Source organism: Pseudopipra pipra, chromosome 2, assembly GCF_036250125.1.
Source record: "Pseudopipra pipra isolate bDixPip1 chromosome 2, bDixPip1.hap1, whole genome shotgun sequence".
In the NCBI taxonomy this organism is placed as follows: Eukaryota; Metazoa; Chordata; class Aves; order Passeriformes; family Pipridae; genus Pseudopipra; species Pseudopipra pipra.
This window is the reverse complement of record NC_087550.1, coordinates 46918809-46945298: the sequence shown is the minus strand read 5'-3', so window position 1 is coordinate 46945298 and position 26490 is coordinate 46918809. Positions and strand designations below refer to the sequence as shown.

Genomic DNA, 26490 nt, shown 5'->3' with positions numbered 1-26490 from the left:
ATTGAACAAACAAATAAAGTATCTTTTGCTCTTTCAGCTATCAACCTGTTTAGGATAGGAATACATATTCCAAGTTTTCCATAAACTGTTCAAACAGAAATGACTTGATATCCTGGTGGGGACTGATCTATACTCAAAAGTAAAATAAACCCAGAAGCTCTTCTAGTTTGTAGATGCTTCTAAACTTAATCATAGCCTGTTCATAATAAGCTAGAATTGCCTTACTTCTAAAAGGTGAGAAAACAGAAAACAAACCATTCTTTGGAAAAGGTATCAAAGCTAAAGAAACACGTAGTCTACTCACCTCCTCACTGTGGCATGTAACTGCAGCCGTGGGCTATAAAGATTAAATTCCCGAGGCTGAGTAAAAAAAGCATTAAGTAATAAACCTCCTAGCAACAGGAGTCAAATGGTGAGAAGGACTGTTCAAATATTGAAGTTTAACAAAAGTCTACCACCTTAAAGGCGTTTCAGAAAATGTTTATGACCTGAAAACAAAAGGTCACATGTTCACCACTAAACTATGTCCCTAAGCACCATGTCAATGTGTTTTTTGAACACTCCCAGGGATGGCAACTCAACCACTTCCCCGGGCAGCCTGTTCCAGTGCTTGACAACAAGCCTTTCAGTGAACAAATTTTTCCTAACACCCGATCTAAACCTCCCATGGCACAACTCGAGGCCATTTCCTCTTATCCTGTCACTTATTGCGTGGGAGAAGAGGCCGACCCCCACCTCACTGCCACTTCTTTTCAGGCAGTTGTAGAGAGCGAGAAGTTTCCCCTGAGCCTTCTTTTTTCCAGGTTAAACAACCCCAGCTCCCTCAGCTGCTCCTCGTAAGATCTGTGCTTCAGACCCTTCACCAGCTTCACTGCCCTTCTCTGAACACACTCCAGCACCTCAATGTCCTTGTTGTGAGGAGCCCAAAACTGAACACAGGACTTGAGGTGCAGCCTCACCAGTGCCGGGTACAAGGGGTCAATCACTGTCCAGTCCTGCTGGCCAAACTATTGGTGATACAAGTGCACCCATCCAAGCCATGATCAACCAGTTTCTCCAGGAAAATGCTGTGGGAGATGGTGTCGAAAGCTTTCCTCAAGTCCAGGCAGACAACATCCACAGCCTTTCTGCTAAGCAAGTCACCCTGTCACAGAAGGAGATCAGGTTGGTCAAACAGGACCTGCCTTTCACAAACCCATGCTGGCTTGCCCTTGTCCTGCCATGTGGTGGTACTCGACATGATCTGCTCCATGACCTTCCCCGCCACGGATCTCAGGGTGACAGGCCTGTAGTTCCTTGGATCTTCCTTCTGCGTCTTCTGGTAGATAGGCAACACATTGGCTGATCTCCAGTCAACCAGGACCTCCCTGGTTAGCCAGGGCTGCTGGTAAGTGATTGAAAGTGCCTTGGCCAACTCTTCCACCAGCTCCTTTAGTACCCTTGGGTGAATCCCATCTGGCCCTGCAGACTTGGGGGTGGCACAGCAGGACACTGACCATTTCCCTACACACGCTGCATGACAGGGCTTTGTGGTGGTATGTAACTGGCAGCCTCCTGCCACCTGGTGAAAGCAGCATTCTCCATCAGAGCTACTGGAATCCTGACAGGACCCCCTTGATTTTATATTTTAATTCATTTGGTTATGGAGTTAATTTATAATTTTTTCCCCAAAAAAGTTAAAATAAAAAAAAAGAATCGCCAATGCAGAAAACAAAACTGCTATTTCTACCTACTAAACAAAACATTCAATCAATACAAGAAAATCATATTACAAATGCAGTTGTTTTGGGACTAGAAAAATATCAAGATATAAATATTTGAGATCAGAAGAAATTATCCCCAACTGAATTAAAATGAGTTGTCCCATTCACAATAGGGAGCCTTGCGCACTACATCCCCTCACCTCTTCCCACACTTTTCCTCCCTCACCAGCTCCATCCTCTTATTAAGCAACCTACCAGTCTGGTTGGGTGGAGATGGCAAGTCACAGCTGGGCTGGAGCTCCGCGGGTACTGTTGCAGCAGGTAACCGCTGCCTTCCAGAGCTGCTGCAGGCATCACCTCCCCTCCCTAAACCCACCTGCCCATTTCCATGAGAAGCTGTACCAGTTACTACAGGGATAATTCAACCATCCACTGGTGTCTGGAGGCAGCAGCCACAGCACTGAAAGGTACTTAATGAGAGGGAAGAGCGAAAAAGCCTGACAGCTGTTTCCCAGCAATTAGTCCAAAACCTACATAATTTATTGCTGGAAATTTCTGGGGGTAGCCAGTTCTTTGTTCTTAGAAATTTGGATAAGGGTTTTAGGGAAACAAACTTTTTACAGAGCATAAAGCATTTATGCTCTATGATACAGACAGATTTTTTTATAGTTACTCTTAATTTCTCATTAAGTACCTGCAAGGTGCCTCTTTCATATCTCCTGCTGAGACATTCCAGGTATAACCTGGAATAACATGTAAGAGAGCTGACATGATTGACTCTGGATTATTTCTTCTGTTAGCATGAGTAGCAGACTGGAAAAGACCAAAGAATTACCACTGATGTCAAAAAGGGAAAACAGGCCACTAAACCTGCATTCCTGAACATTATTTTAATTCAAAAAATTGTGTTATAAAAGCAATCAAGGTTGAAAACACAGTTATGTTACAAATATGCAGATGGAAGGAGTATAGCTGCATCTGGATTTTTTGTGGTGAGGAAGATGCATAAACTCTGTCTCACTCCACCTTATCTCAACATCCTTCCTCACAATCTACAGGAAAGCAGTAAGTAAGTGTAGTATCTAGCTAACTGATTTGCCAGAAACAGAGACAAATGGGAGGGCAAAGAAAGTTCTGGACCAGAAAGAGGTTCCTGAAACAAGCAATCTAAGGCATAACTCTCCCCCTCCTCCTGCTATCTTCATCACAGAAAGAACACTGAAGAAAAAACAAGTTAATTCTAGTAAAGAAAGAGGTCACATACATAGGTTTACACCACAGCTGTACACCAAGGCACAAACTAACACAGAACCCCATCTTACTCCAGTACATACTTTTCTTTCTTTATAGAACAGATAATCCAGACTTGATTTAATTTCATGGTATTTAAGTATAGGTCATCTTCTTAACTTGCTTTGTAGAAAACCAAGCCACACCTTGAATGTATTTGTACTTTGCATTCTAATCATATTACATATCTTTAAACTGGGGGAAAAAAATAATTTGAAACAGTGTTTACAATGTTGATCCCTGAACATCATGACTACATTCAACCACCCAAGTAAATATTCTGGGAATATAATTATTTCAAATCCCATTTTGACTTCAGTTTGTAGTCCAGCATGTGATTATTCCATTTTATAATCCCATTTTCACTTAGATTAAATTAAGGGTATAACTGTTGCTTTAAAGTGAAAAGAAACAGAGCACAAGTACCCGGGAGGCTCAGACTGCTTCCCAATTTACAAAGCCATTCCCAGCACTCTGTTACATTACACCACGATCCAGGTTTACAGAGCACACTATGAGGAGATTCTAGACAAACCCACAATACAGTACCTCCCTTCATTCCACACTTTCAATCCAGAGATCAAGTCCCTAAGTTCAGCAAGAACAATTTTGCACTATATAAATTCTAGGAAAAACGATTCTACATATCATCAATGGGGTTTTTGTTTCTCTTATAATGCAGGAGAACAGCAGGAAATGATCTTTCAGATAGGCAAATATGTATTACAAGGATCACAGCATTATTGTTTTATTGTTTACACAATGGTAAGATGCACATATGGACAAACAGTACACATTTAGAATTAGTTTCACAAATTAATACATTATAAGAGAGTCCAGTGGTTTAACATATTAATTATTTTAAAAAGCAGTAACAAAGGAATACAAACATTACAGTTTTGACTGCAGCCCAATAAAAGTTTAAAAACAGGTCAAAATCAAAATAAACCGTGAGCTTTATTTTTCCGTGACATTAGAAAAACCACATTATATCCCTTCCTAAGAGACTGCTCACAAAGATGCAATAACATACAAGTACAAAAGTGAAGAATTCTGTGCTCAGTTTCCCTTAATTTTATCAGATCAAGTGACAAACTGAACATTTGTTGAAGAGCAATCACTGCTGAATGCAGACACTTCCAAAACATACAAAATGGTAATAACACTTCAACAATAAAAAGCAAATGACAACTCTGCATAAAAAGCAACTTGACTCCAAAGTTTCATGCTCACACTTCAATCCAGTATCGTTATTTGCAAAGACTCAATTGATCTATTTCCTCCTTAAGATATTTTTCCCAGATATTCCTAGTGCACACCGAATTGGAGATGCAGCACAACAAGCTATGATGCTGTAATATATAAGACTCAAACTACTGTTGCCGTAGCTTTAACCTTTAAATTACATAATTTTCCCCCTCCATTCGTTAGCAGCAACTTATTGGACTATACCTTGTATTAAAAGCAGATATTCAACTGCTTTTAAGTCAATGCCAGCAGTGCTAAGAAGCTAGTGAATCAACTTGGTTTTGGAACGGCTAATTCAGCTAAATAGCACAGCATATCCCATCTCCCTCAATTGCAGGGAAAAGCTCATCCAGCCCTGCTTGCACGCAGACCTTGTGGCATCCTCAGCTTTCCAGGTGAAATCCTGCAATACCCTCCCTCTTCAGCTCAGGAGAAAAAAATCCCTAAAATTCAAACAGTTTGGGAACACTACCTATGAAATGTCTGTGTCAAAATCTCAGATACTTCTTTAGAGTTGGCTGCTAAATGGGCCAAGAAAAAAGATTTAAAAAACCCAAAAACAAAAGAGCTACTAACTACTATCTACCGAACTTCGTGAAATAGTAAACATTTTCAGCTGGTTTTAAACAACAAAACACAAGAAGCAATGATGACATAGCCTAGGACCCACTATTTGAAACTCTGTGGGACCACAGAGCAACATGGAGAAACAGAACACACAAAGAAAAGGAGATCTGTCTATGGGGAAAGGTATGCACATCTGTGTTTTATACATATATATATACACATACATACACACAGATGTGTGCACTGTACTGTATATATTTACATCCATATACACAAAGACACCCTGAAGTAGATTTAAAGGCCATATCCAAGAACAGAAGATATGAACTCTAGTATTTGTACTAGAATAGATTTTATCTGTACAAAAAAAAACCCCAAACAAATATGCATATATTCATATGGTATAAAGCTTATTAACAAAAAATATTCTGCTACTAACATTAGGTTAAATAGATGATTTTACAAGATTCTTTAATAATAATGCAGTATAGAACATTTCTAAAACTAGGGCCCAAAATAAAAATACATAAACGAGTTTCTATTCACAAGAAAATAGCTGTTCAATATGATTTTATTTTGTATTTCAGACAAGGGAAAAGTAGCAAAATTTTTATAAATCTCCTGGGATGCAATTTAATTAATGCATCAATCTAGAAAAATAGACTTTTCAGATGAACAAAGTTGATTCACTTCCCCCTCCCTAAAAGGGGTGCCTATCTTTTCCCTCGCTTGTTTCCAGCTGGAGGTTTCTTCAGCTGAAGAAGTTGCCCTCCTGTCCCAAAGCCTGCAGATGCAGGATTAGACACCCCGAACGTCAGGCCAGCTGATGCTGTGATGCCGGGATTGCTGAAGTTAAACCCAGATGTAGTCGAGCTCCCAAAGCCTTATGAAGGAAGGAAAAATATTTTAAAACATAAGTTATATCAGGACTGCAAGTCTGTTCTCCTTGAAGTTGTGAACACCAGGCACTTTATTACCAGCATTTGTAATACTTTATACTAACATTGTAGAACACATTGCTAGTGCACTCGGGTTTGCCAAGAGAACTTGGATATTACAGCACTAACACAGTCTGTCTCAGTGAGTGCAATTACATCCTAAATCACAATTCTATTATACCATTATCCTACAACAGTAACACCCAAAAGTCCCACTGAAACTGTACAACAAAAGAACCATTTTCTTGAGATTCCTCAAGTTCTCAGCATAAATATGCAGTGCACTTCTAAGGTGGGAGAGAAGGCAGAAGGTACAAGTGGACCATGGCCCACTCAGTTCACTCACAACAGATAAACGACAAAGCTGGAGTCTGAGCACCCAGTCGTCTTCCTACTAGCTTGGCTACCTTTTCCTGGCTTTATAACATGCATGGCACATACCACACCTTAAATGTGAAGCAGAAAAGGGTCAAAATCCTTGCCAAATTCTTTATATTTAAAAATATCTTTTATGATTTAAACTAAAAAGCAAAACTGGAGACAAAGCTTTGGAAAAACTGAAAGACTATGTAAGCAAATTGTGTATTTTAACTCCTCCACCCTCCTATATCTGTGCTTGGTAAGTTACCTTTTTATTTCAAGTATGTACCTGAGATAACAGGTAAGCATTGCTTCCTATAGAAAACATCATCAATGCCATTCATGATAAAGCTATATATGATCTATAGTGTCAGGAGTTCAGCAGGCAACAGTAAAGTGTTCATAAATTACCTCCATGTTGCTGCTCCTAGATGCAAGGATTATTTTGAAGCATGCAGGGAAGGCAGCCTGAGCTTTATTTGAGTAATATTAGAGTAAGAGATGCATAGATTATGTGATAGAAGACTGAAAACATGCTTGTCAATTTAGATACAATTTGGAAAGTAATAGCTGTTATGTTAGAAGTGCCATTTAGGGCAGCCATAAAAGTGTAGAATAGCAGATGGGAAATTCATCTAAATGGTTTTGTCCCATCATAACAGCATAGCAAGGCCATGGTATGGTACTTTGTTAAAAGTAAACCAAACCCTAAAGCTGAATACTCAAATGAAAAATCTTCAGGAAAAAACCCTTGAACAAGGTATACGTTGAGTCTTATTCCCATTGCAAGGAAAGAGAATCAGTCACGGAATAGCTCAGTTTTAGAGGGAAGAATCACAGAGTCTTGAACTATAGCTACAATGTGGTCAGCAATTTTATTGTTGAAATTAGTATTACTTATGTGTAAACAGCCATTTTCAGAAAGTAAATGACAACCTGCCCTTTGAAGGCACAGCCTCTGCATCTCCCTGAAGGGTGTTAAGAGGTTTTGCATCTCTGCTTCCATCAGCCCTTTACCCAGGTAAGCTAAAGATGGGTATACACCTCCCCATAACAGTATTTTTAATTTATTTTAATGCTACAGGGATAAACAACAGTTCAGCAGATCTCAAAGCCAATCTATTTCTGCCTTCATCCTGCACATCACAATGGGTGCTCTAGATCTAAAAGTATTTCCAGGACAGCTTTGACTGATTTATTATAGCCTCTGTATCTAAAAGCTGCTCATAGTACCCATGGATTATATTCAGGTCCATTTTTCAGCAGTATGAGTATGTCCAGCCATGATCCCACTTGATTATCTCTTATCCCATTTACTGAGGCTGCTATTCTTCAATAAAAATAAGTCTCCAACAAAAATTCTGAACTCAGCTCTTCAAAGAATATTTAGCATGTGTTTTCACAAAAATTGTGTTTGTACAGCCCTTCCTCCCTTAACATTTTATCTATAAATTCAATGGTGATTTTTGTCCTTTTCCCATCACTTTGAGAGTCCTAATGCCCTTTACAACAGCCCACTCACATCGGCCTTTCTAGTTGCCACTAAATAAATAAGAGTAGGAATTAAATGTGACTTGGTTTGGAGTCAGCTTTCCACTGTGCCTGTATGTGTTTCAGGGGGAATCCGGAGACACTGCTCCATCTTGCTACTGTGTGCACTAAAGGAACTGCGAGAAGGCTGCTCTGCTTTTCATCTGCTGATACAGTGGACACAAAGACTGCTCCTGGATTAAGCCAAATTTACTATTAGAAGACACTCAAGTACTGTCAGAGGACTCAGATTTTTCTCTTCAAACACACAAACTGAAATTGAGAAGAGCAGTAATACCCCTACAAACATCTTCAAATCTTTTAAAGCAACTAAATCTAACTCATACACTTGACAGAAGCAATTTGGAGATCTATAATTTTCATTCTAAGATAAGAACAAACTCATGGAAAACGTGGAGGAGAGTTGGGGCATTATCTAAGCAGCCTAGAAGAACAGGGTGTTGGAATACTTACTAGACATTAGCCTGCGAAAATATTTAAGATCTCATATCTAAACAGAAGCAGCAGCAACAGTAAATCCCATAACCCACATTCACCCCATTTGTCTAAAGAAATAGATTCAGAAACAAGACACAAGTATTATACGGTAATATAAACCAGAATATGGTTTCAGGATCCTGTAAATGTTAGCTGAGAAACAATACATGTAAAAGAAAATATAACCTGGCGAGCCTCAGGCATCATTCAAACCCATTTATGCATTCTTGATAAAATTAAACTGAAGATCATATGCATTCCAGATGCTATATGACATAGGATTATGGGTATAAAAAGTTAGTGTGTTTCTGGGCTACCTAATTTTTTATAGAGGTGTCAGTTCCATAATCCCAATCTAGATCAGGACTTCATGACCACTTAATTTTCGGGCACAAAATAACAGAAATTACATTTCATCTTTTTCTGTTTCTGGTTACTACCTTCTGCAGCTGAAACTCTTGATATAACTAAAAATCTACATTTTATTGGGTCCAATTCCTGCACTTGCAAACGAGAGACTGGTGGCACTGGCTCCATGACAAAGCCTGGTTTGAGGAATACAAGGAAATAATACCTAAAACTGCCTCTGCACACCACCAACATAGCTAAGACAGACTTGCTATTTACTTCGGTTTGATACTTCCTTAGTGATGGAGAACTGATCCATACAACTGGTTTTCTAATTATATTTTTAATAAGCTAACAACTAAATTATGAACTTTGTACTTTAGCAGCCTGAACTGCTGCAATATTATTTATATACATAATATATAGAATAGTTAATTTAATATAGGTTTCAGGAAAAATAAGCTACAATATAAAACCATAAGAAGTCTAAGTCTTTCAGGTGTTTCTGATATTAAAAACAAAGTATAAGAAGATTGATGTGTACACACTGTATACTGTAAAATCAGAGAAAGTTCTATCAAGAATTTACTAGGTTGTTACACATTTATGAATGTTACACCAGCTTAGTGAGCCATTTCCACCTTATGATACTTTACAGGCCACGCAACTCATCACTAACCAAGGAAAATCCAGAACAAACAGCATTGCACTTCCTAATAAATACTAGCAAAATGCTATTTTTGTATTAATAGCCATTAAACAAATACTTTGCTTTTAAAAAAAAAACATGCTACCAAAAGACAATCCCAGGAGACATGATCCTCCTTCCATCTGCCATTGAAAAAAAGATTGTAAGACAGACTATAGTAATCTATTTACCTACTCATAGTTATTACTCCTATTTAAAAGGTAAATAGAGATGCAAGCTATAGAAGTTACTAAGATTTCAGACATTTGAGTTAAGGAGCAATAGGATCCATATTTTAATTTTATCACCCCCGACAAAATGAAAACGAAAAAGTGAAATGAATGCTGTGTAGTTCAATTGCCACAGAAATGTTTTCAAAGTAGTTAATGTAATCATTTAGGAATATATACAGAGATAACATATGCATAACTTACTATTCAAATAGAAAGAGTAAGCAGTTATACACTTTAAAGGAAACCTGGGTTTCTAGAAAAGAATTTTAACTTTACTTGTAAATACAGTAAGTCAAATTACTGGTATATTTGTCACAAATTTATATACTAATTTCAATAGCTCAGTAACTGCTGCCTATGCATTCAAGTAGCCGCTGCTTTTCTGTGCCTCAGACTGCATCTGATCCATCTGATGCATCTGATCTCCTGCTTCCACTCCTAATTAGAAAGACACCATCAAATGGGAAACATTAATGCTCACTCAATACTATCTACCTAGGAGACCTTTAGCAGAACCTAAAAATTGATCTGAAAATGTGTATTTAGTAAGTAAACAGTTACTTCACTGGTGATATACACATGCACCGTTAAGCACATTTGTTTCGGGAGCTTTCTTAGACTGAACGCAGCAGTTTGATTATAAGACTTTTCCTTTAAGATAACCTTGAATTTCAAATTAAAAGAAAAAAAACCAACCTGCACTTAGACTTCCTGATGGCTTACTTGTAGTTCCAAACCCAAATGATGATGCTCCTGTGGCACTACTTCCAAACGCAGAGCTACTTCCAAATCCTAGTAGAATAATAGTAAAGACATACAACAAAAAAAATTCAGACACAGCAGTTAAAGACACATAGGTTTTGGGTGAGTATTCTAAAACCAAACATATTTGGTAAACAAATAGTCCTAAGATTACTGTCTCAAGAGTATTTTATTCTCAACACAGCACTGTGTTAAGAAAAGAGTGCAAAGAGGAAAGTATTAGAGAAAAATACTACCTTCAAAATCCAAAACTGAGTAAAGGAAAAGCTATAAAAACAGGTGTTGTAAATTATCAGAGTTTAAGAAATTTCTATTGAATTGCTATAAATTGACAGGAAAATGGTAACCAAATGTGCTAAAACTAAGAAAATTCAGATACAAGTTGTATCACTTCTATTACAGAAAGGCATAATTTTTATCTACAACTCTGGGAGAAAAATTATGCTTAAAACAGAGTAAGCATTTTTTTCAGTTTACATTTGGTTTATTTTAATGTCATGCCTCTCCCAGGCTATTGGAGATTAGCTTTATCTAGGAAACTACTGAATGGGTTAAAAAGAGAAGAGAAACAAAATTTTTAACGCGAAAAATCATCATATAAAGGACAGCCATAAACATATAGCTGTAATAAAACTCATTCCTTTAGTTTTGTAATTGTCCTTTATTATTGCACAATATAATTTTTTTAAGATTTCAAATCATGTTATTAATACAAGATCACTTCAAAGGAAAAGTAAATTGATACTTGCAGTTTGAGATAGAGGCCAGACAATAGGAACTGTAAGAAAACTATATTCTCTGATTTTGGCTGTCTCGAGAGCTTTTCCAAAAAAGAACAGTATTTGTATTTGAGGAAATTATGCTCCCATCTTAAGTTTCAAGTGTCAGGGAAAATCCTTTCATTTACTGCAAACTAAGCCTTTACTATTCCTTTACAGAAATAATTTTGATATTTTACGACTAGTAAGGATTGACCGTACTATCTTGAAGCAGTGTTCCCTGGTGTTCTGAAGTGTTTTAAAATCAAATGAGGTTTCAGGGTATATAATGGCAAGTATCATATGAATGTAAGATAGTTCATTTAAATGATACACTCTTCTGTCCTATTTAGGTTGAAACTGATAACCAATAGTCAGGCAAGGTGTCTGCAATTATTTGATGAAGCATAGGATCTATGCTACATAACTTACATACTTAAATGCAAAAGCTTCTGTTTATCATTGACAAAATTCACAGAAAATTAATCAAGAGAGCAAATTTCCCCAATTAAAATGGTGTTTCCAGAGTATACATTAAAAATTGTCCCATTCAAAAAACCCAAACCCCTAAGATTAAAAAAACCAAACAAACTTAAGTAATCACTCTGCTATTTTGTTTCCAAGAACACACCTACAGGCTATTTTGGAGGTATGTATTTATTTTTCTATTTGCTTCTATCAGATAGTCTTTTAGATTCATCAAAAGACAAACATTTTGCAAATCAATAATGCAAGCAAATACCTTCCTAAGCAGATAACTAGAAAAAAAAAAAGAATATAAGTCAACTTTTTCTGACAAAACTAGAAGCAGTTGGAAATGTTCTTTTATTTACATTGGTAAGACTGGTGAACAATCTTTATAATGTTTTTGGTAGAAATGGAAGAATTTTATAGGGATTTTTTTAAGGCATTTAAAAGACTGTGGGAAAAACTGGTAAATCAGAAGTGATTTCCTTTTAGCCCACTATTCTGTTTTTTCTTGTTTAGGCGTATACAGATTTTCTTCTATCTGAAAAAGCTTAAAATCTGAAGAGAAAGGACATTGGTAGATTTAAAGATAATTTCAAGGTGATTATTTAAGGCAAAACTCATGTAATGTTTAAATTACATCACCTTTCCAATACTGAGTGATGTTTCATTATTTTAAATACTTCACAACACCGATTTGTATGTTTGGCTCACAGGCAAAAGGTAGGAGTGTGGACTGAGGTTGCAGAGAAGAGAGGATGTAGCAAGAAAACACATTATGTTTGCACTCAGCAGATGTATCAATTTTCTTTGCAGATCTTATAAAAGCTTCAGAGGACATTAGTGTCTGTGGGAACCCCCAACCTACATAGATAGGAAATTTATATGCACTTAGCTTCTACTAATCACTTAAATTCTCTCTGTAATTCTACTACTGAGAACACATTATATTTAAATGAAAAGGTCTACATTAATTTTATAACTTTTTTAATACCACCTACTCTTTCATAGTCATGTGTCCTCCTGGAATATATTCCCCATTAGCATTATTAATATTTTGGTAAGTATTTTTCCCTCACTTTCAAATGTTGCTTTTTCAGCTGGAGGCAGGATTTTTTCTTCCACCTCAGCACTGAGGCACAGAGTGACTGCTAAAGCAAAGCTGTTTCAGCAAGCAGAATCCCAGAACTGTAGTAATTTTTTAAGATTCATTCTTGTCTCAATCCAAGCAGAAAGGGTCCCTATAGTTAACAAGTGAAAAACTTCTATGGATGAGCTACAGCATGGTCTAATGTCTCAGGTGTATAACTTTCATATATGTCAAATTAAGTCAAGTTGGAGTTACAAATGGATGTACTTGATGTACTTTCCTAGCTTTAAGAGCACAGTTTCTTTGTGATTACCTCTTCCTGTTTATCCTGAGTTTTCACTACAATGGCTTAGCCTTAGCAACTCCTTCTGCAAGGCAGGAAGAAGCCTGGAAAGCACAGACCTCTGAAATTTTAAGGTCTTTCCCTGAAACAGATCATCCTCCTAGCAGAGTTAAAGGTTTGCAAGAGATTCAGATGTGCAGAATAAATTCAATGAAAGATTAGAAAAGTTAAAGTGTACCTCCAAGGCTTGAAGAACCTAAGCCACTTGATTGCAAGCCAGTGCCAATACCTGAGCCGAATGGCGTTCCAAAACTAACTCCCAGAGATGGCTGTGGCCCTGGTATAAAAAAAATGAGAACAAACTTGCCTTACTCTTTCATAGTAAAGAGGTCCTTCATTTACTTATTCAAGTATTTGATAATGTGAACATCATTGCTTTCAACAAATCCCATTAAGATCCCAAATTTTACCTCATTAAAATTTCTCACTTAACTGACTGACTCTACATTCACCTAGTAAAAATCTAAGAAAACACTGACTGTAATAAGGTGAAACTAGTCAAAACTGATAACATAAGAACACAATTCAGTATTTTTAAAAGTTAACTAGTCTCACCTTGAACTTTAAAACATTAATCAAAACTTTGAGATAACTCACAAGTAACAATATTTTGCCACCTTATTAATGGAATCAGAGTAAGGGAAAACCTTCAAATTAAAAACATAAGAACTGACCCTAATGTAACTAAAACTGTATTACCTAAAGTTAATTTAATAAAGAGGATTCTTCAAAACTACTTAAGTATTCCATCCAAATTTAAACAGAGCACTAAGATAAAAAACAAGACAATGACTTTATTTTATTAAATTTATTGTTCATTTTTAAGCAAGTCAAGTACACAGTAACATGACAATTCATTTTTTTCCACACAAGTGATAACTGAGTTCTGTTAAGCTCTGCTACATAACACCATTCAATAAGGTAAAACCACCTGTTTAAATAAGCATTTACAAAAGGCACAGTTCTGTGTACCTTAATGAATTAGATACATTCAAAATTTCAGAGTCAGAGTTTGTTCCATAATTTAAAAAAGTTGACAGTACTTTCCCTGCATATTCGCAATAAGATGCAGGACTGTCAAAAAACAATTTCAGTCTGCCAAGATGAAATTTACAGCCTCAGTTCCTTTTTTTTTTTCTCCTTAAACTTGGGGAATAAACAATCAACTTGCTAGCCCATTACTAACACATTTTAAAATAATTAATTCTGATAAATAATTAATATATTTTGACAGTTTTCACAGTACAATCTTATATTCCTGTCTTTTTCAAACAGTTTCCAGTGCACTATTTAAAAAGTTTAACCATTGAAGATAAAATACAGTGCCAAACTCTTAATCCACAGACATCCACACCTTTGCTCAAGATAGCATCTTCATCTTTGAACATACTTTACATACTGTATCTGTGAAAGTGATGACTTATTCAAATGTTACTATAAAGCTCAGATGATTTTAGCCTTTTTCCTAAGCCATTATCACACTTCGGCTACTTTCATTCAAACTTCCTTTCTACTACAAAATTTCCCATTAGTAATATTTATACAGAATTTTAAAATGTAACTATTTCAAGCTTTTAAAATAATTTCAGTATTTGAATATCTAAATGGAAAATCATTTTGAATCAAGTGAAAGGCACTGTATATTGAAAAGTAACATTTTTTGCTAGGAACACAAAATTCTTATGTGATCCCAGCTGAATAACATCTGTATACTCAAAGTAGTGTTAAAACTAAATTTTAAGGGCAACTAAAGTTGTTAGCTTTCAGTCTCTGCTTAGCAGGGAATAGTTGGGAACCCCGAGCTATTTTTTTCAACTTAAAAAAAGTATATCAGGTGTTGCAATTACAAAATTTCACATAGATTTCAAACTAAAAGTTGTTTACATCCAGTTTAAATACTGATACGTCTACCTAGCAGCTCTTTAAAAATAAGAAAAAAATTGTTAACAATAAAAAAAACAAACCCCCCTACACAAATCAGTAATCTAATAAAGTAAAAGAATTCAAAAACACATATCCAGTTCCTTCTCAAGTACACAGGTTTTTGTCTCAGTAGGAGGCACTGTTAGTGGAAGACCTTTTAAACAAATCACTACAGTCCTCCAGGCCAAGCTTTTTACCAAATGCAACATGCAGTAAAAACATTATACTAAAACACCTCAGATCATATAAAACAGGATCTTATTCCTTAGGCTAGCAAGCTTTTCACTGAGCAACAGCATATGATATTTGTTGATTTTGTACCATAATGTTATGAAGGTATCATCACTACTTATAGTTCTTGTAAATAAACATAATCTTCACCGGCAAAAAAACAAGCAAGATTCTTCGATGCCAAAAGCACTAGCAAAAAAAAAATAAAAAAATGGCACTTCTGGCTATTATAGGTACGAGACAAATTCTTTATAACAAGTATTTTAACATTCTAAAACTTGATATATTTTGCCCTGTAGAGCATTTCAGTTTAATGAATAGGACCCATTACAGAGAGTCCAGACAGGTCAGCCAGATTTCCTAGTGACATTCTGCAATTTTTAAATCACAGCTGGTCCAAAGAGTGAGCAAATTTAGTGTCACAACTTAGATCTGATTCTGACAAAGTAATACACTGGCTGATACTAACCTTGGTTAAAATTAAACCACATAATAAAATTTTTAAGTGCTATAAGGATTTCAGTATCATTTCCCATTAGCACTTGAATCTCATACTGAATCAAGTCAAAACATAACAAAGCATGCTAACAGCTTGATCAAGCTTTGACTAACTCTGTACTTCACCAGCTAAGGAGAGAGTAACTAAGTTGTTGGGGGATATTGTATTTTTAGAGGAGAAAAGGTGAGCTTGAAGAAAAGCATTTCTTGAAAACAATTTAGTCTTACCCAAGAAAGATCAGTTTCAACCTCACACATTTACAGGTCTCACAGAATTAAAATCGTAGAATGCTTGGAGTTGGAAGGGACCCACAAGGATCGAGTCCAGCTCTTAAGTGAATGGCCCATAAGGGGATTGAACCCACAACCTTGGCGTTATAAGCACCATGCTCTAACCAACTGAGTTAAATAATGACTCAGTGCACTAGGATTTAATTTCCTCTAAAAATCTTACTGTAGTCCAATCAATAATAATAGGTAGATTAGCCACCATCACTTTAACTTCCATGCTGTTCAAGATTTCCCAGGGAAGGTGCAGGTGAGGCAGAGCTTAAAATTCCAGCTGCTATGGCACAAAAGCATAACCAGCCTCACTGCTCTCAACAAAGCTGTGCTCGGACCAAAAACGCTAAACTAGAGAGAAAGGCTGTGTGCAGACAAAAGTTAAGCATAATTTTAATAACTCTAGCTTCAAAAAACTGCACAAAAATTGTGCTTCAATGTGCACACCACAGTCCTGGTGTCCTGATTATCCATCCCAGGTGCCCAGTGGAGTGCATCTTTGCTCCCTTTCTTCCATATGGCCAGGATCCACTGACTTTATCTATTTCAATAGAAGCCAGACACGTCTTGGCATACAGAGAGAACACAGGGTGCCTATCTACACCCAGGAACTGGCATTCCCTGATCCCACAGCTTAGATGTAGCTATTAAACTTTTGACTTCTGAAAGCAAATTTAAAATAAATTATTTTTTATCTTTTTCAGAGAAAGAACAGTAACTAACTCTAACTTCATCTTATGAAAGACTTAACCATGTAAACATCAAATATTTTTTTAAAAAAGACTAAGCATCCTGATTCCTCAATACTAGAGTACCGTGTATTACATTTTAGTTAGAAACTTCAAAGGCCAGATTAATTTTTTTGTTTTATTCTTATCTTCAAGAACAGCAACAGCAGGTCAGGTATTACACAGACCCCCTGCCCCTTCTTTACATACACCTCATTTCACAGTCTTTTCTCTCAGAACCTTCTGCTATCCCTCATCTACCCCACCCTTCAGGATCTAGGTCTTGCACAGAAATATGCACAATTATAACTTGTAGAAGATAGTTTATCCAAATCATAACATAATACAAAGTTAAAACATGAAGCATTTGCAGTTCTACTGCAGCAAATGGCCATCTGAAAACTCAAACAAGGAAAAGAAAAATAAGAGGGAAAACTAAGATTCCTGCAAAACTGAAAGAACAGATTCTCCTCCTTTTCCACTAAAACTAAGACAAAAAGTGGTAGCCTTAATCTGAAACTGGGAGAAACTCAAGCACTGAAATCAGTAATTTAGGAAAGCTATGAAATGCTCCCATCCAGCATGCTTTTAGGACTTCAAGACATCTCTGAAATAGTTTAGGCCTGACTAATTCTATTTTTGAACTAGAAGAAACTCAAAGTACCTTTTCTATTCATCTAACCCTACTTTTTAAGAGTTTTAAGTATTCTTGAAGTGCCACTTAAAACATCAATCTATCTCTATTTCTCCAGGTCTTCAAGTAAGCTGCATGGAGGGTAAAAGTATTCCAACTGAAAATGTAGTAAAAAAATATTGTCACCTACTTCTGTTGGTACGTTTGATGTAAGTTAATGGCCTTGCTCTATCTGCATCAATCTTGTAGTTGGCACATTTTCGGCTTTTGAAATACTCAGTTCAAACCAACCAAAAAAAACCCCCAAAAAACAACAACAAAAACCCCCAACACAAAATCAAAAATCCAAACCAACCTACACACACTCCCATTTGCTCCTTTCACTATAAAATGTTATAGTAAAGTCACCTCAGTTCTGTTGGTAAAGGTCAATTCTGCCTTTTTTCTTCTTTTTTTTTTTTCCTTCCTCTCTTCACTCCTATTCCTAAGAGAATATTCACAACATCGTGCCATAAGTGGCATAAGCTAACTGAAGTTATTAGCAGCTCCCTTGAATCTGGACTAGTAAGTCCAGGAACTTCAAACCCCTCACCTCAATTCATGAAAATGCAAGAATGACATTTAAATGTGACATCCCAAGTGTATGTCTTTCATAAAGAACTAATCCTGTAATGACTGTAAAAAGTATTTAAAAAAACCAAATATAAGACAAGGAAAAAGATCAAGAAAGGGTGAACTACTTTGGCAACATTAAGCTGCACAAGCCACAGTCCTATCTGTATTAAAAACCCTGAAGTGTGACATTATCTCATATTTTCTATTTAAAACCATACATTTTTGTAGACATCATTTCAACAAAATTTCCATGGATTAACATAGCAGCAACAAAAAGACTGTGGCCTGTGACTGAAATGTAGAAGAGAAGTATTTCATAAAGACTTTGTATTTTGTTGTGTTCAAAATATTTTGGCGTATTTGTCATTTAAACCCATCTCCTTGCTGTTTAGAAGAGCCAGGGCTGGAAGCACATTGTATTTTCCTCTTAAGGAAAAAGCAAGGACGGTCTAATAATTTGTCAAACTTACGGTGATTGCTGCATAAGTTTTTAACTAGAATCATTCAAAATATAACTGTTGTTATAAGACAAGAGAAGGAGCTAATATGACTTTCAGTACACCTATGATAAACATTTTAGAAAATAAGCAGTGGAATGAATGCTTTTCATAATTTGCTGACATAGACACATATCCATGTTCAAGTAAAATTAAATGGAATTTACCTCATTTCTGTTCAATGATGACATATTAAGTCAGTTTTCTACATTCTGGAATCCCTCTCAGAGAGGGTTGGTTAGTATAACAGTGTCAATTAAGGTGCCTTAAGTCATTTCCTTTGCCATACATATCCATTCTTCATTAGCAGTGGGTCACAGATTTCCTCTGTTTTGGTCTTCCTCTTACATGCATGGGGAACCACTGACCCACTCTACTTCCTCTACTACTTATCCACAACAGCAGAATGGCCAGCAAAAACTGCCCCAACACCACACTGACAAAGGAGTTGGCTATAAAATAAGCCAGGCACCTGACTTCCTATTCTACAGATGTTTGCTGCACTATCCTTCCTGTTCTGCAGCATTTTTTATTTTACAGTTCCAAAGTGCTATATAAAAATGCATTGTTAATTTTACATAGGAAAAAGATAGTATGCATTTAGATATTCTCTCCTCGCCAATTTAAAATAATTTACTATAACAATACAGTTTCTGGAAAGAGGCTATACTATGTGTGTTCAGGGACGTTACTTAAGAGTGAAGACTCACATTCCAAGGGGTAAGTTAGAACAATACAGTAAATATCAGTAATACAAGTAAATTCACAAGATTAAGTATCTGTTGTATCATTATTGCTAAGTCTACCCTGCATTTTTCTATTGGCTATGTATCAGTAACTTTGCTTATCACAACGTTTAGATTTTTAGTCTAACACACAGGAAGACTTCATAGAAAATTTTACACAAATTTACTATTGTGGTAACACTAATAATCTATAACTTGAATGCACTCAGACCTGTAGCAGGCTGCTGCTGCTGAGTAAGTGTTGCAGCCATCGCAACGGCTGCTGCATTTGGTATGTTGCTGAAGGGAGTCGGTCCAGTGGTAACACGTGGCGCGCTTTGCCACTTCTTAGCTTCTGTTCGTCTTGCCTCAAACACATCCATTGCATCACCCAGAAAGCTTTTCCTGTAGCCAAGGTATTGGTCTTTGAGCATCTGAAAGGGGTGGGAGGAAATCATTTTAGTGCCATGTATCTGACATAAACCCTTAACTTAATAAGGAATAACATTTCCTAAAAAAAAAAAAACAAACCAAAACAACCCACAAAGCCCCCCCCCCCCCCCCCCCAAAAAAAAAACCCCACCAAACCAACAAACATCATCACCAAAACGAACAAGAAGGTCCCCCATAACCCAAAAAACCCTTGTCGGGCTATGAGCTAGAAAGAACTGGTTTGCATCAGCTACAGCCAGAACAGGTTCCTTACTTAAATTTTGCAAAGCATTCAAGCATAATAGACTAACATACTAAATGGTATCCAAATCTTTCCAAGTTGGTGCAAATCAGGACAATTCAATTTGTATCACTGTACTAGCTGATCTAAGAGGCAAAATAAAGACACATTACTAGCTTAGAAAATAACAACCCTTTTTTCAGTGCTACCCTTTCTTCATGGAGTCTGCTTTTGCTCACCTATCACCTTCACCTGTCTTTCCTTCCTTTCACTTTAGCATTTCTTTCTTAGCACAAAGCTAAAGAAACTACCAGTATTTTAGAATTCACTCTTGTTTCTGATGCATTTCATTATTGATATTACACAGTCCAAATGCAATAGATCATTCTGCCTTGGGGTAAGAAGTAGTCCAAGCCTGTTGTCTTGTGCCCCCCACCTCCACTTGCCTATGCCCTTTCCCTCCTCAAAACCCCACCACCTTCTGTGGCAATACCAGCAAGGCCTGTTGATCATGAGCAATTTCTACCTGTCACAGATGAGGAAACTAGGGATATCTTAGGTAACATAAAAAGTATAAATAGCTTTAACTAAATAACTGATAGAATGACTTCCATCTTACAACAGAAAATCTTTAAATGCAATATACTTATTAAAGAACAACAGATTCAATTTCATGGAAGGAAATAAGATTTAAGATATCTATTTCCATTAAGGAAGTCACTTAGCAGAAACAAACACTTGTACTCCTCTCCAAGTTGGTTTGTTTTGTTTTTTGTTAACAAAGAAGGGTTCTGATGTTTTCAAAAAAACTATGGATTGTAGAACAGTGACATTTTGTCAACATCTCCAGAACTGTAAATGGGAAAAATCAAGCCAGAGTCCATGATGGAAAAAAAAACTATCTAACTAGGACCTTTGATACATAAGCATTTTTTTCACAGTAGTCTTTTTTCCTTCTGTACATACAACTTACCGTGAAATCCAGGTTCAAAGAAATTAAACTAGCCAGAATACAATTTTAACCTCAATTCTTTGATATGTTGAAAAATCTTACATATGGAAACTTACTTTTTTTTCTCCTATTACCTATTCGATCAAGAGCAGATTTAAATCATCTTTGTTTGAGATCAAGAGGTCATTAGGCAAAAATCAAAATATAAAAGCATGAAATCAAAGACATTTCAAAAACTGATCAACAGTTATAAGGAAAGGAGTTAAATGAAAAACATTTTGTAACCCAAGTGATTGTGGCCAGATGCTATCATTACTACCAGTAAATACTTCAAATTAGACTTCAGTTTTGAACAAAAGTTACTTTTTTAATCAAAGCACTTCTCTAGGACAGTTTGAAAATTTTTAGAAGCAGTGAAATTAACAGAAGGGGGAAAAAGAAAAAAGAAAACCTAAAGATATATTTTCAAAAAACAACTCTTTGCAGTCCTTTCACTAAATACACAGGAACACATGAAAACAACATACCTTTACATTTTCATGGATTGATTGAAGTTGTGCAGCTAAAGCTACAAATGTTTGATAGATTTTCTGCATAGCCATAGACAAATCTGTAAGAGGCATGTAAAAGGCTGGTAAGTGACAATCTCATTACCAGAAGATTTAGTATTTATACTAAATTAAGAAGCTCACCCAAAACCCATAGAGCACAAGCATGTGAACAAGTTAATGTCTATAAGAAATACAGGATTACAGCAATTGGGTGACAAAAGGCTTCAAACTTTATTTTGAAAAGCACTCTTTTCTCAGATTTATTTTTATATATACAGTAAATAGTTACCTATGATTCTATCATCTGCAAAGCTACAAAATAATATTTAAACTAACTTCATCCAATTACAAAGGAACATTTTCACCTTATCAGCTTTTACCTATATACAGTTAAATGAAATTTTCTTGCATTTGTATATATTTTCCACTCTTTCTGACTTAAAGCACTGTTAATGTTCAGTTGATTTTGTCAGAGACAGCAGTAGAATGGAAGATTTATTTACATTTAAAAGACATAATTTTAACAAGCATCATGGGAACTCAATCTAGCTCAACCCACAAGCACATCATAAACAAAGAAAAACAACAGGGAGCTTCTTGCTCACGAAAGTCTTGTATTTAGGATATCCCATGTCCTACAAAGATATGAAAGTATTTTCAGGGCACTGACCCAACTAACATAAAATTTTAGTATTAAAAGGGAAATCTCAAAGATTTTGACAAAATGAGGCATCTGCTGACAAAAAAATGCTTTTCTCAAAGAAGCAACATACAAAAGTGGAGGACAGAAGAGTGCTGAAGTGGTCTTTTATTGTAAAAAGATCAGCTGCATTTCCTCTGAAGGATGCATATAACCGACTGAAATGTAAATAATAGCTACCAAGTTCTTGAAGATGCATGGTCTAGCAATGATTCTTGAACTGAAAATGTCTGCCTGTCCATAGGGGAAATTCTCCATTATGAAATCAAAAAACTGTGGAATTAGCGTCATGCCACCCTGCAGGGTTGTGAAGGCAGTGGTGTCTAGGAAGACTGGCCACAAGTTTCCAAAGACTCTGGAGGCAATTTATTGATACTGAATACTAGACACTTCAAATTTTTCAGGACATTCTGAGTCATGGAGTCCTGCATGGCAAACTATGTTTTTCCTGTATGGTAAAGGCTACATATGCAATACAGTGTTGACATAATTTGTTGACAGTATGCTCATACTGGCGCAACAGATTGAGCCTTGTCCACACAAGCAAGGAACCTTTAGATTCTAGCAGAAACTGCTGAAAAACCTTAGGAAAATCTGTGAAGGCATCCCTCTCATACTCTTGATGAACAAGAAGGCCACACAGAAAAAGAGAGGACCCTCAAGATTCAGCAGATTTTCTACTCTGGAAGCTAGGTCTACACAGTCCTCTTTCTTTTTGACATATAAGGTCCATAGTTTATGTACCATCCTGTGATGGCAAGATTTTCAAATATCATTTAGCACAGAAAGACATGCACTTGAAATCACTGCTTATTGCAGGACCTGTATCTAAAATGGCCCAAAAGATAAAACTGTCTATGATCACAGGAATGGTAACCAAACAGTAGAAGACTACTGTCCAGAGGTCAGTATTCTTTAACCAGAAAGGTGTTCTCAAGATTGAATGATGTGGCAGCAAACAAATCTAAATTTTCTTAGTCGATCAGAGCTGAAGGCAATACCAACAGGCTCCAAACTAAGGAAAAGTTCCCATTTTGATCTGGAGCTGGCAGAGGAGGCACTCCTATTTGCTTGGTCAGACAGCCCAGTGCAAGATAGAAGTTGCCAGACATCACCTAGATGCTGGAGGGAGATGTGGATGTCAAAACAAACCAAGCTTACAAATCACACCTCAGAAACTGGATCCATCTTCAAAAGCTCAAGAACCTTCATGAATTTAACCTTTAATTTCAAATTCTTACATTGAAGAACTAAGGAATACATCTGAACACTAATTTCTGTACATTAAATGAGAAAAGCCAACAATAACAAGAGAGGAGAGAGATTAATTACTAAGTTTATGTTAAAGGTATAAGTTTGCTTAATTCTTCATGTATGAAAGATTAAAACTGAAACGTTTACCTTGTGGAGTTATGTGTGAATTATTTGCTTGAGTAGCAAGATGATTTTCCAGTTCTTCTATTTGTTGCCTGTATTGCTGCAGCTGTACTTCAAACTGTTCGACCAAGATTCTGAAGTAGCTAGATGAGTAAATCAAAGAAATTGTATAATTATACTTCATTATTTTGCCAATACTTTTTATCTGATCTGTATTAGCTGCCAATTTTCATTCAATTCACTGCAGTGTTATGTTCTATGACATTATTGACATCACTTTACTACTGGAAGTCTAAGACACTAAGATAAATTAAATGCAGAAAGAAAACACTGATTCTATGACGCACTCCATGCTACAAAAAGCAGAAAAAAATTGTAATAAGTTCACAGAATCACAGAATGGTTAGGTTGAACTAGATGACCTTGAAAGGTCCCTTCCAAATCCTCTCCCATAAGCATGGATATCTTCAATGAGATCAGGTTGCTCAGAGTTCTGTACAATCTGACCTTGAATATTTTCAGGGATGAAGCATTCACCACCTCTTTGGGCAACTTTTTCCAGTGTTTTACCACCCTCATCGTAAAAGTTTTCCCTTATATCTAGTCTGAATCTACCCTCTTCAATTTAAAATCATTACCCCTTGTTTTAATAGGCCCCCTAAAAAGTCTGTCCCTGTCTTTTCTACAAGCCCCTTTTAAGTACTGAAAGGTTACAATAAGGTCTCCTCATTTCTTCTCTTCTTCAAGCTGTATCATTGACTACTTTTACAAATAACAGCAACTCACTCTGCTGGGGCTGTATTTTCGTGCTGAAGACCAGGAGGAGTTTTCTGAGTTCGTAATGCTATTTCTGCATTCTTTAGCTCCTAAATAAATAGGGAAAATTAATAAAATATAAGGTTCTGTATGGAGTGTTCAAAAAGAAAAATAGCTAGGACTCTACTATTCGTTCACATAAAGTATTTTCTTCATATATTTACGTTAAAATCGTGATAGAATCTGACCAGAATTTCTCCAAAGAACAGACTGCAAGAAAGTTGGAGAATTGCAAATACTAACAGAAGTTTGGGGAAGGAAAAAAGATAGCACATACTGAAAGCACTTTAAGCACTCAAAAGTTGAGAAAATATTACACTAAGCTGTCAGAGATTAGATCTTTCTATTGTACTTCAGAAATATTGTTATAATTACTGAGGACTAGAGGGGAAAAAAAGGAACATTCAAGTGCAAGGAAGTAACACACCTAAAAGAGAAGAAACAGAGCAAAAAGGATTATTTTATCTTTTTAAAAAAATATTAACTAGTTTAGAAAAATGCTTCTCTATGGAAATTATCATGTTATGCATGATAATTACAGCATACACTTCTGTTTAATATTTCTAATAACTCTACCATTAAGAATTTCTCAGTGCCTGGTTCTGTGATTATACTCAACTGCATCACATACAGAAATACGAGAATATAATTAACAAGTTTTTGTTTTCACAGAAAACTGTTGGCAAGGCACAACTGGAGAATAAAATACAGAAAAACATCAACGTTTTTACTTTAGAATAAAATATTACTTATTTATATAGCAATACTTGACATGCTAGATGAAATAAAAAGTGGTACAGAACTTCACCTGAAAAGCATTTGCATCAAAACTCAAGCTCAAACTCTCTGCAAAGCTAAGATGCAGACTGGTGGACAGAGCTGTGACTCAAGTTCACTAAATCAAAACTAGTGCTAATTACGATATTTTGGTTCCTGAAATATTATGGGGTGTTTTTTTGTTTGGTCGTTTATTTTCAAAGTCATCAGAAGAACATATACTTGCATTTTTGCTGCTCTGGAGTCCAGCGGGTTGTTACAAATGTGTCTTCACTAGCAGCTGAATATATTACTGAAACTGAACTAAAGTGGGCACACATTCCCTTCTGTTGCCTCTGCTAGGTAGGAATGCTTTCCTGAATAAAAGTCATTTTTACTGCTGTTGTACTTATCTCAAAATACTGACTTCACAGATTTCAGTCTCCCCCGGTAACTTCAAATAGATCAGAAGTGATTCAATTTTTCATTTTCTTTACAACTGTTTTAGTTTGGATGCATGTGTTAACTTTACTGATAAAGAAGGCTAGTTATCCTACATGAAACAATCAACATACAAACTCTACATAACAAAATTTATATTCATTTATACCTGTGCAGTTTCAACTTTCAGCTTGTCAATATTAAGAGTGTTTCTCTGTAATCCACTGGCAACTACAGACAGAAGCTGTTTCAAAGCTTTAATGTCTTCTTGTACTTTAAGCATTGCCTTAGAGGACATTCTACTAATTTCTTCCTGAACTTGCTTTTGTTCTTTCACAAATTTCCTGGGGAAGGTAAAAAGAGGTAGGTGAAGAAGAAATAAACATAACATATTGAATCTGAAGTACCCAACTGTTTACCTCTTGGTCACATTACTTAAACAGCTATTGTTTTTTTCAAAACCAAGTACTGAACAGTAAAATTACTGTATGGCACAGTACTATCTTAACACCTAGCATGCTAATACTGTAAAAGTACAAAACAGAAACGAAAACAAATCCCTCCCCCAAACCCTTAACTTCAAATAGCAAGTGTTTAAACATGTTATGCTGAATGACAAACTAAGATATTTTTAATGTTTTATATATGTAGTAATATATAGCATCTATAAAAAGCAATTACTATTTTGAACTCACAAATACAGTGACATGCAGCCAAGTCTACAACCCATTCCCTCCCTGCCTGAGGGAAGGCTCTTTTGCAGTTCTCTACTCCATATGAGAGCCACGATACACATGCAATATGGACATAAGGTTCAATACTAACTATACATGTGCAACAAGCTTAATACTCCTAGAGAGAGATGGCTAAGATTCTAAGGGCATATTGTTGGGCAGGCCCATTTGCATAAACGCATGAAAAAGAGAGACTGAAAAAAAGCCAGACTAAGACTTCAGCTACTAGAATTACCCATCTACTCTGTTCTCAAAGTTGACCTGCCAAAAGGCCTTGGGCTCCATGCAGCCTCCAGTAGGGTGTTCCTGACATAGAGCATCAACAGTACTTCAGCTAATCAATTATCACAAATAAAAAACACTACTTACTGTAGATTTTCTACATCTTGACAGATTACTGGAGGTAGATTTTCATCCTTCAGTGCTTTGTTATCTCTGTGAGAGACAATGAACGTTTAGATGGCGCTTTCATATTGCCAAACATTTTTGCGTAACTACCAAATATCACTAAAACATTCAAGCGAGTGATTAGT

The 26490-nt window shown here is 36.1% G+C and overlaps 1 protein-coding gene across 3 annotated transcripts in view; it reads right to left on the bottom strand.

The window, feature by feature from the left end:
• The window catches only part of NUP58 (nucleoporin 58), a 42807-nt gene that overhangs the window by 309 nt on the left and 16008 nt on the right, over window positions 1–26490 (bottom strand). For 2 of the 3 annotated variants that reach the window (XM_064645377.1, XM_064645379.1), the window contains exons 8-16: window positions 26327–26392; window positions 25393–25567; window positions 23997–24076; window positions 23235–23353; window positions 21110–21192; window positions 19190–19391; window positions 13003–13101; window positions 10100–10195; window positions 5362–5691 (exon numbers count right to left, since the gene is read on the bottom strand). In XM_064645377.1, coding sequence (XP_064501447.1) covers window positions 5522–5691; window positions 10100–10195; window positions 13003–13101; window positions 19190–19391; window positions 21110–21192; window positions 23235–23353; window positions 23997–24076; window positions 25393–25567; window positions 26327–26392 — 1090 coding nt within the window. In that variant the 3' untranslated portion in view covers window positions 5362–5521. Of the gene's footprint in view, window positions 1–5361; window positions 5692–10099; window positions 10196–13002; window positions 13102–19189; window positions 19392–21109; window positions 21193–23234; window positions 23354–23996; window positions 24077–25392; window positions 25568–26326; window positions 26393–26490 lie in introns of those variants that run through there. The other variant, XM_064645378.1, reaches the window with a different exon arrangement.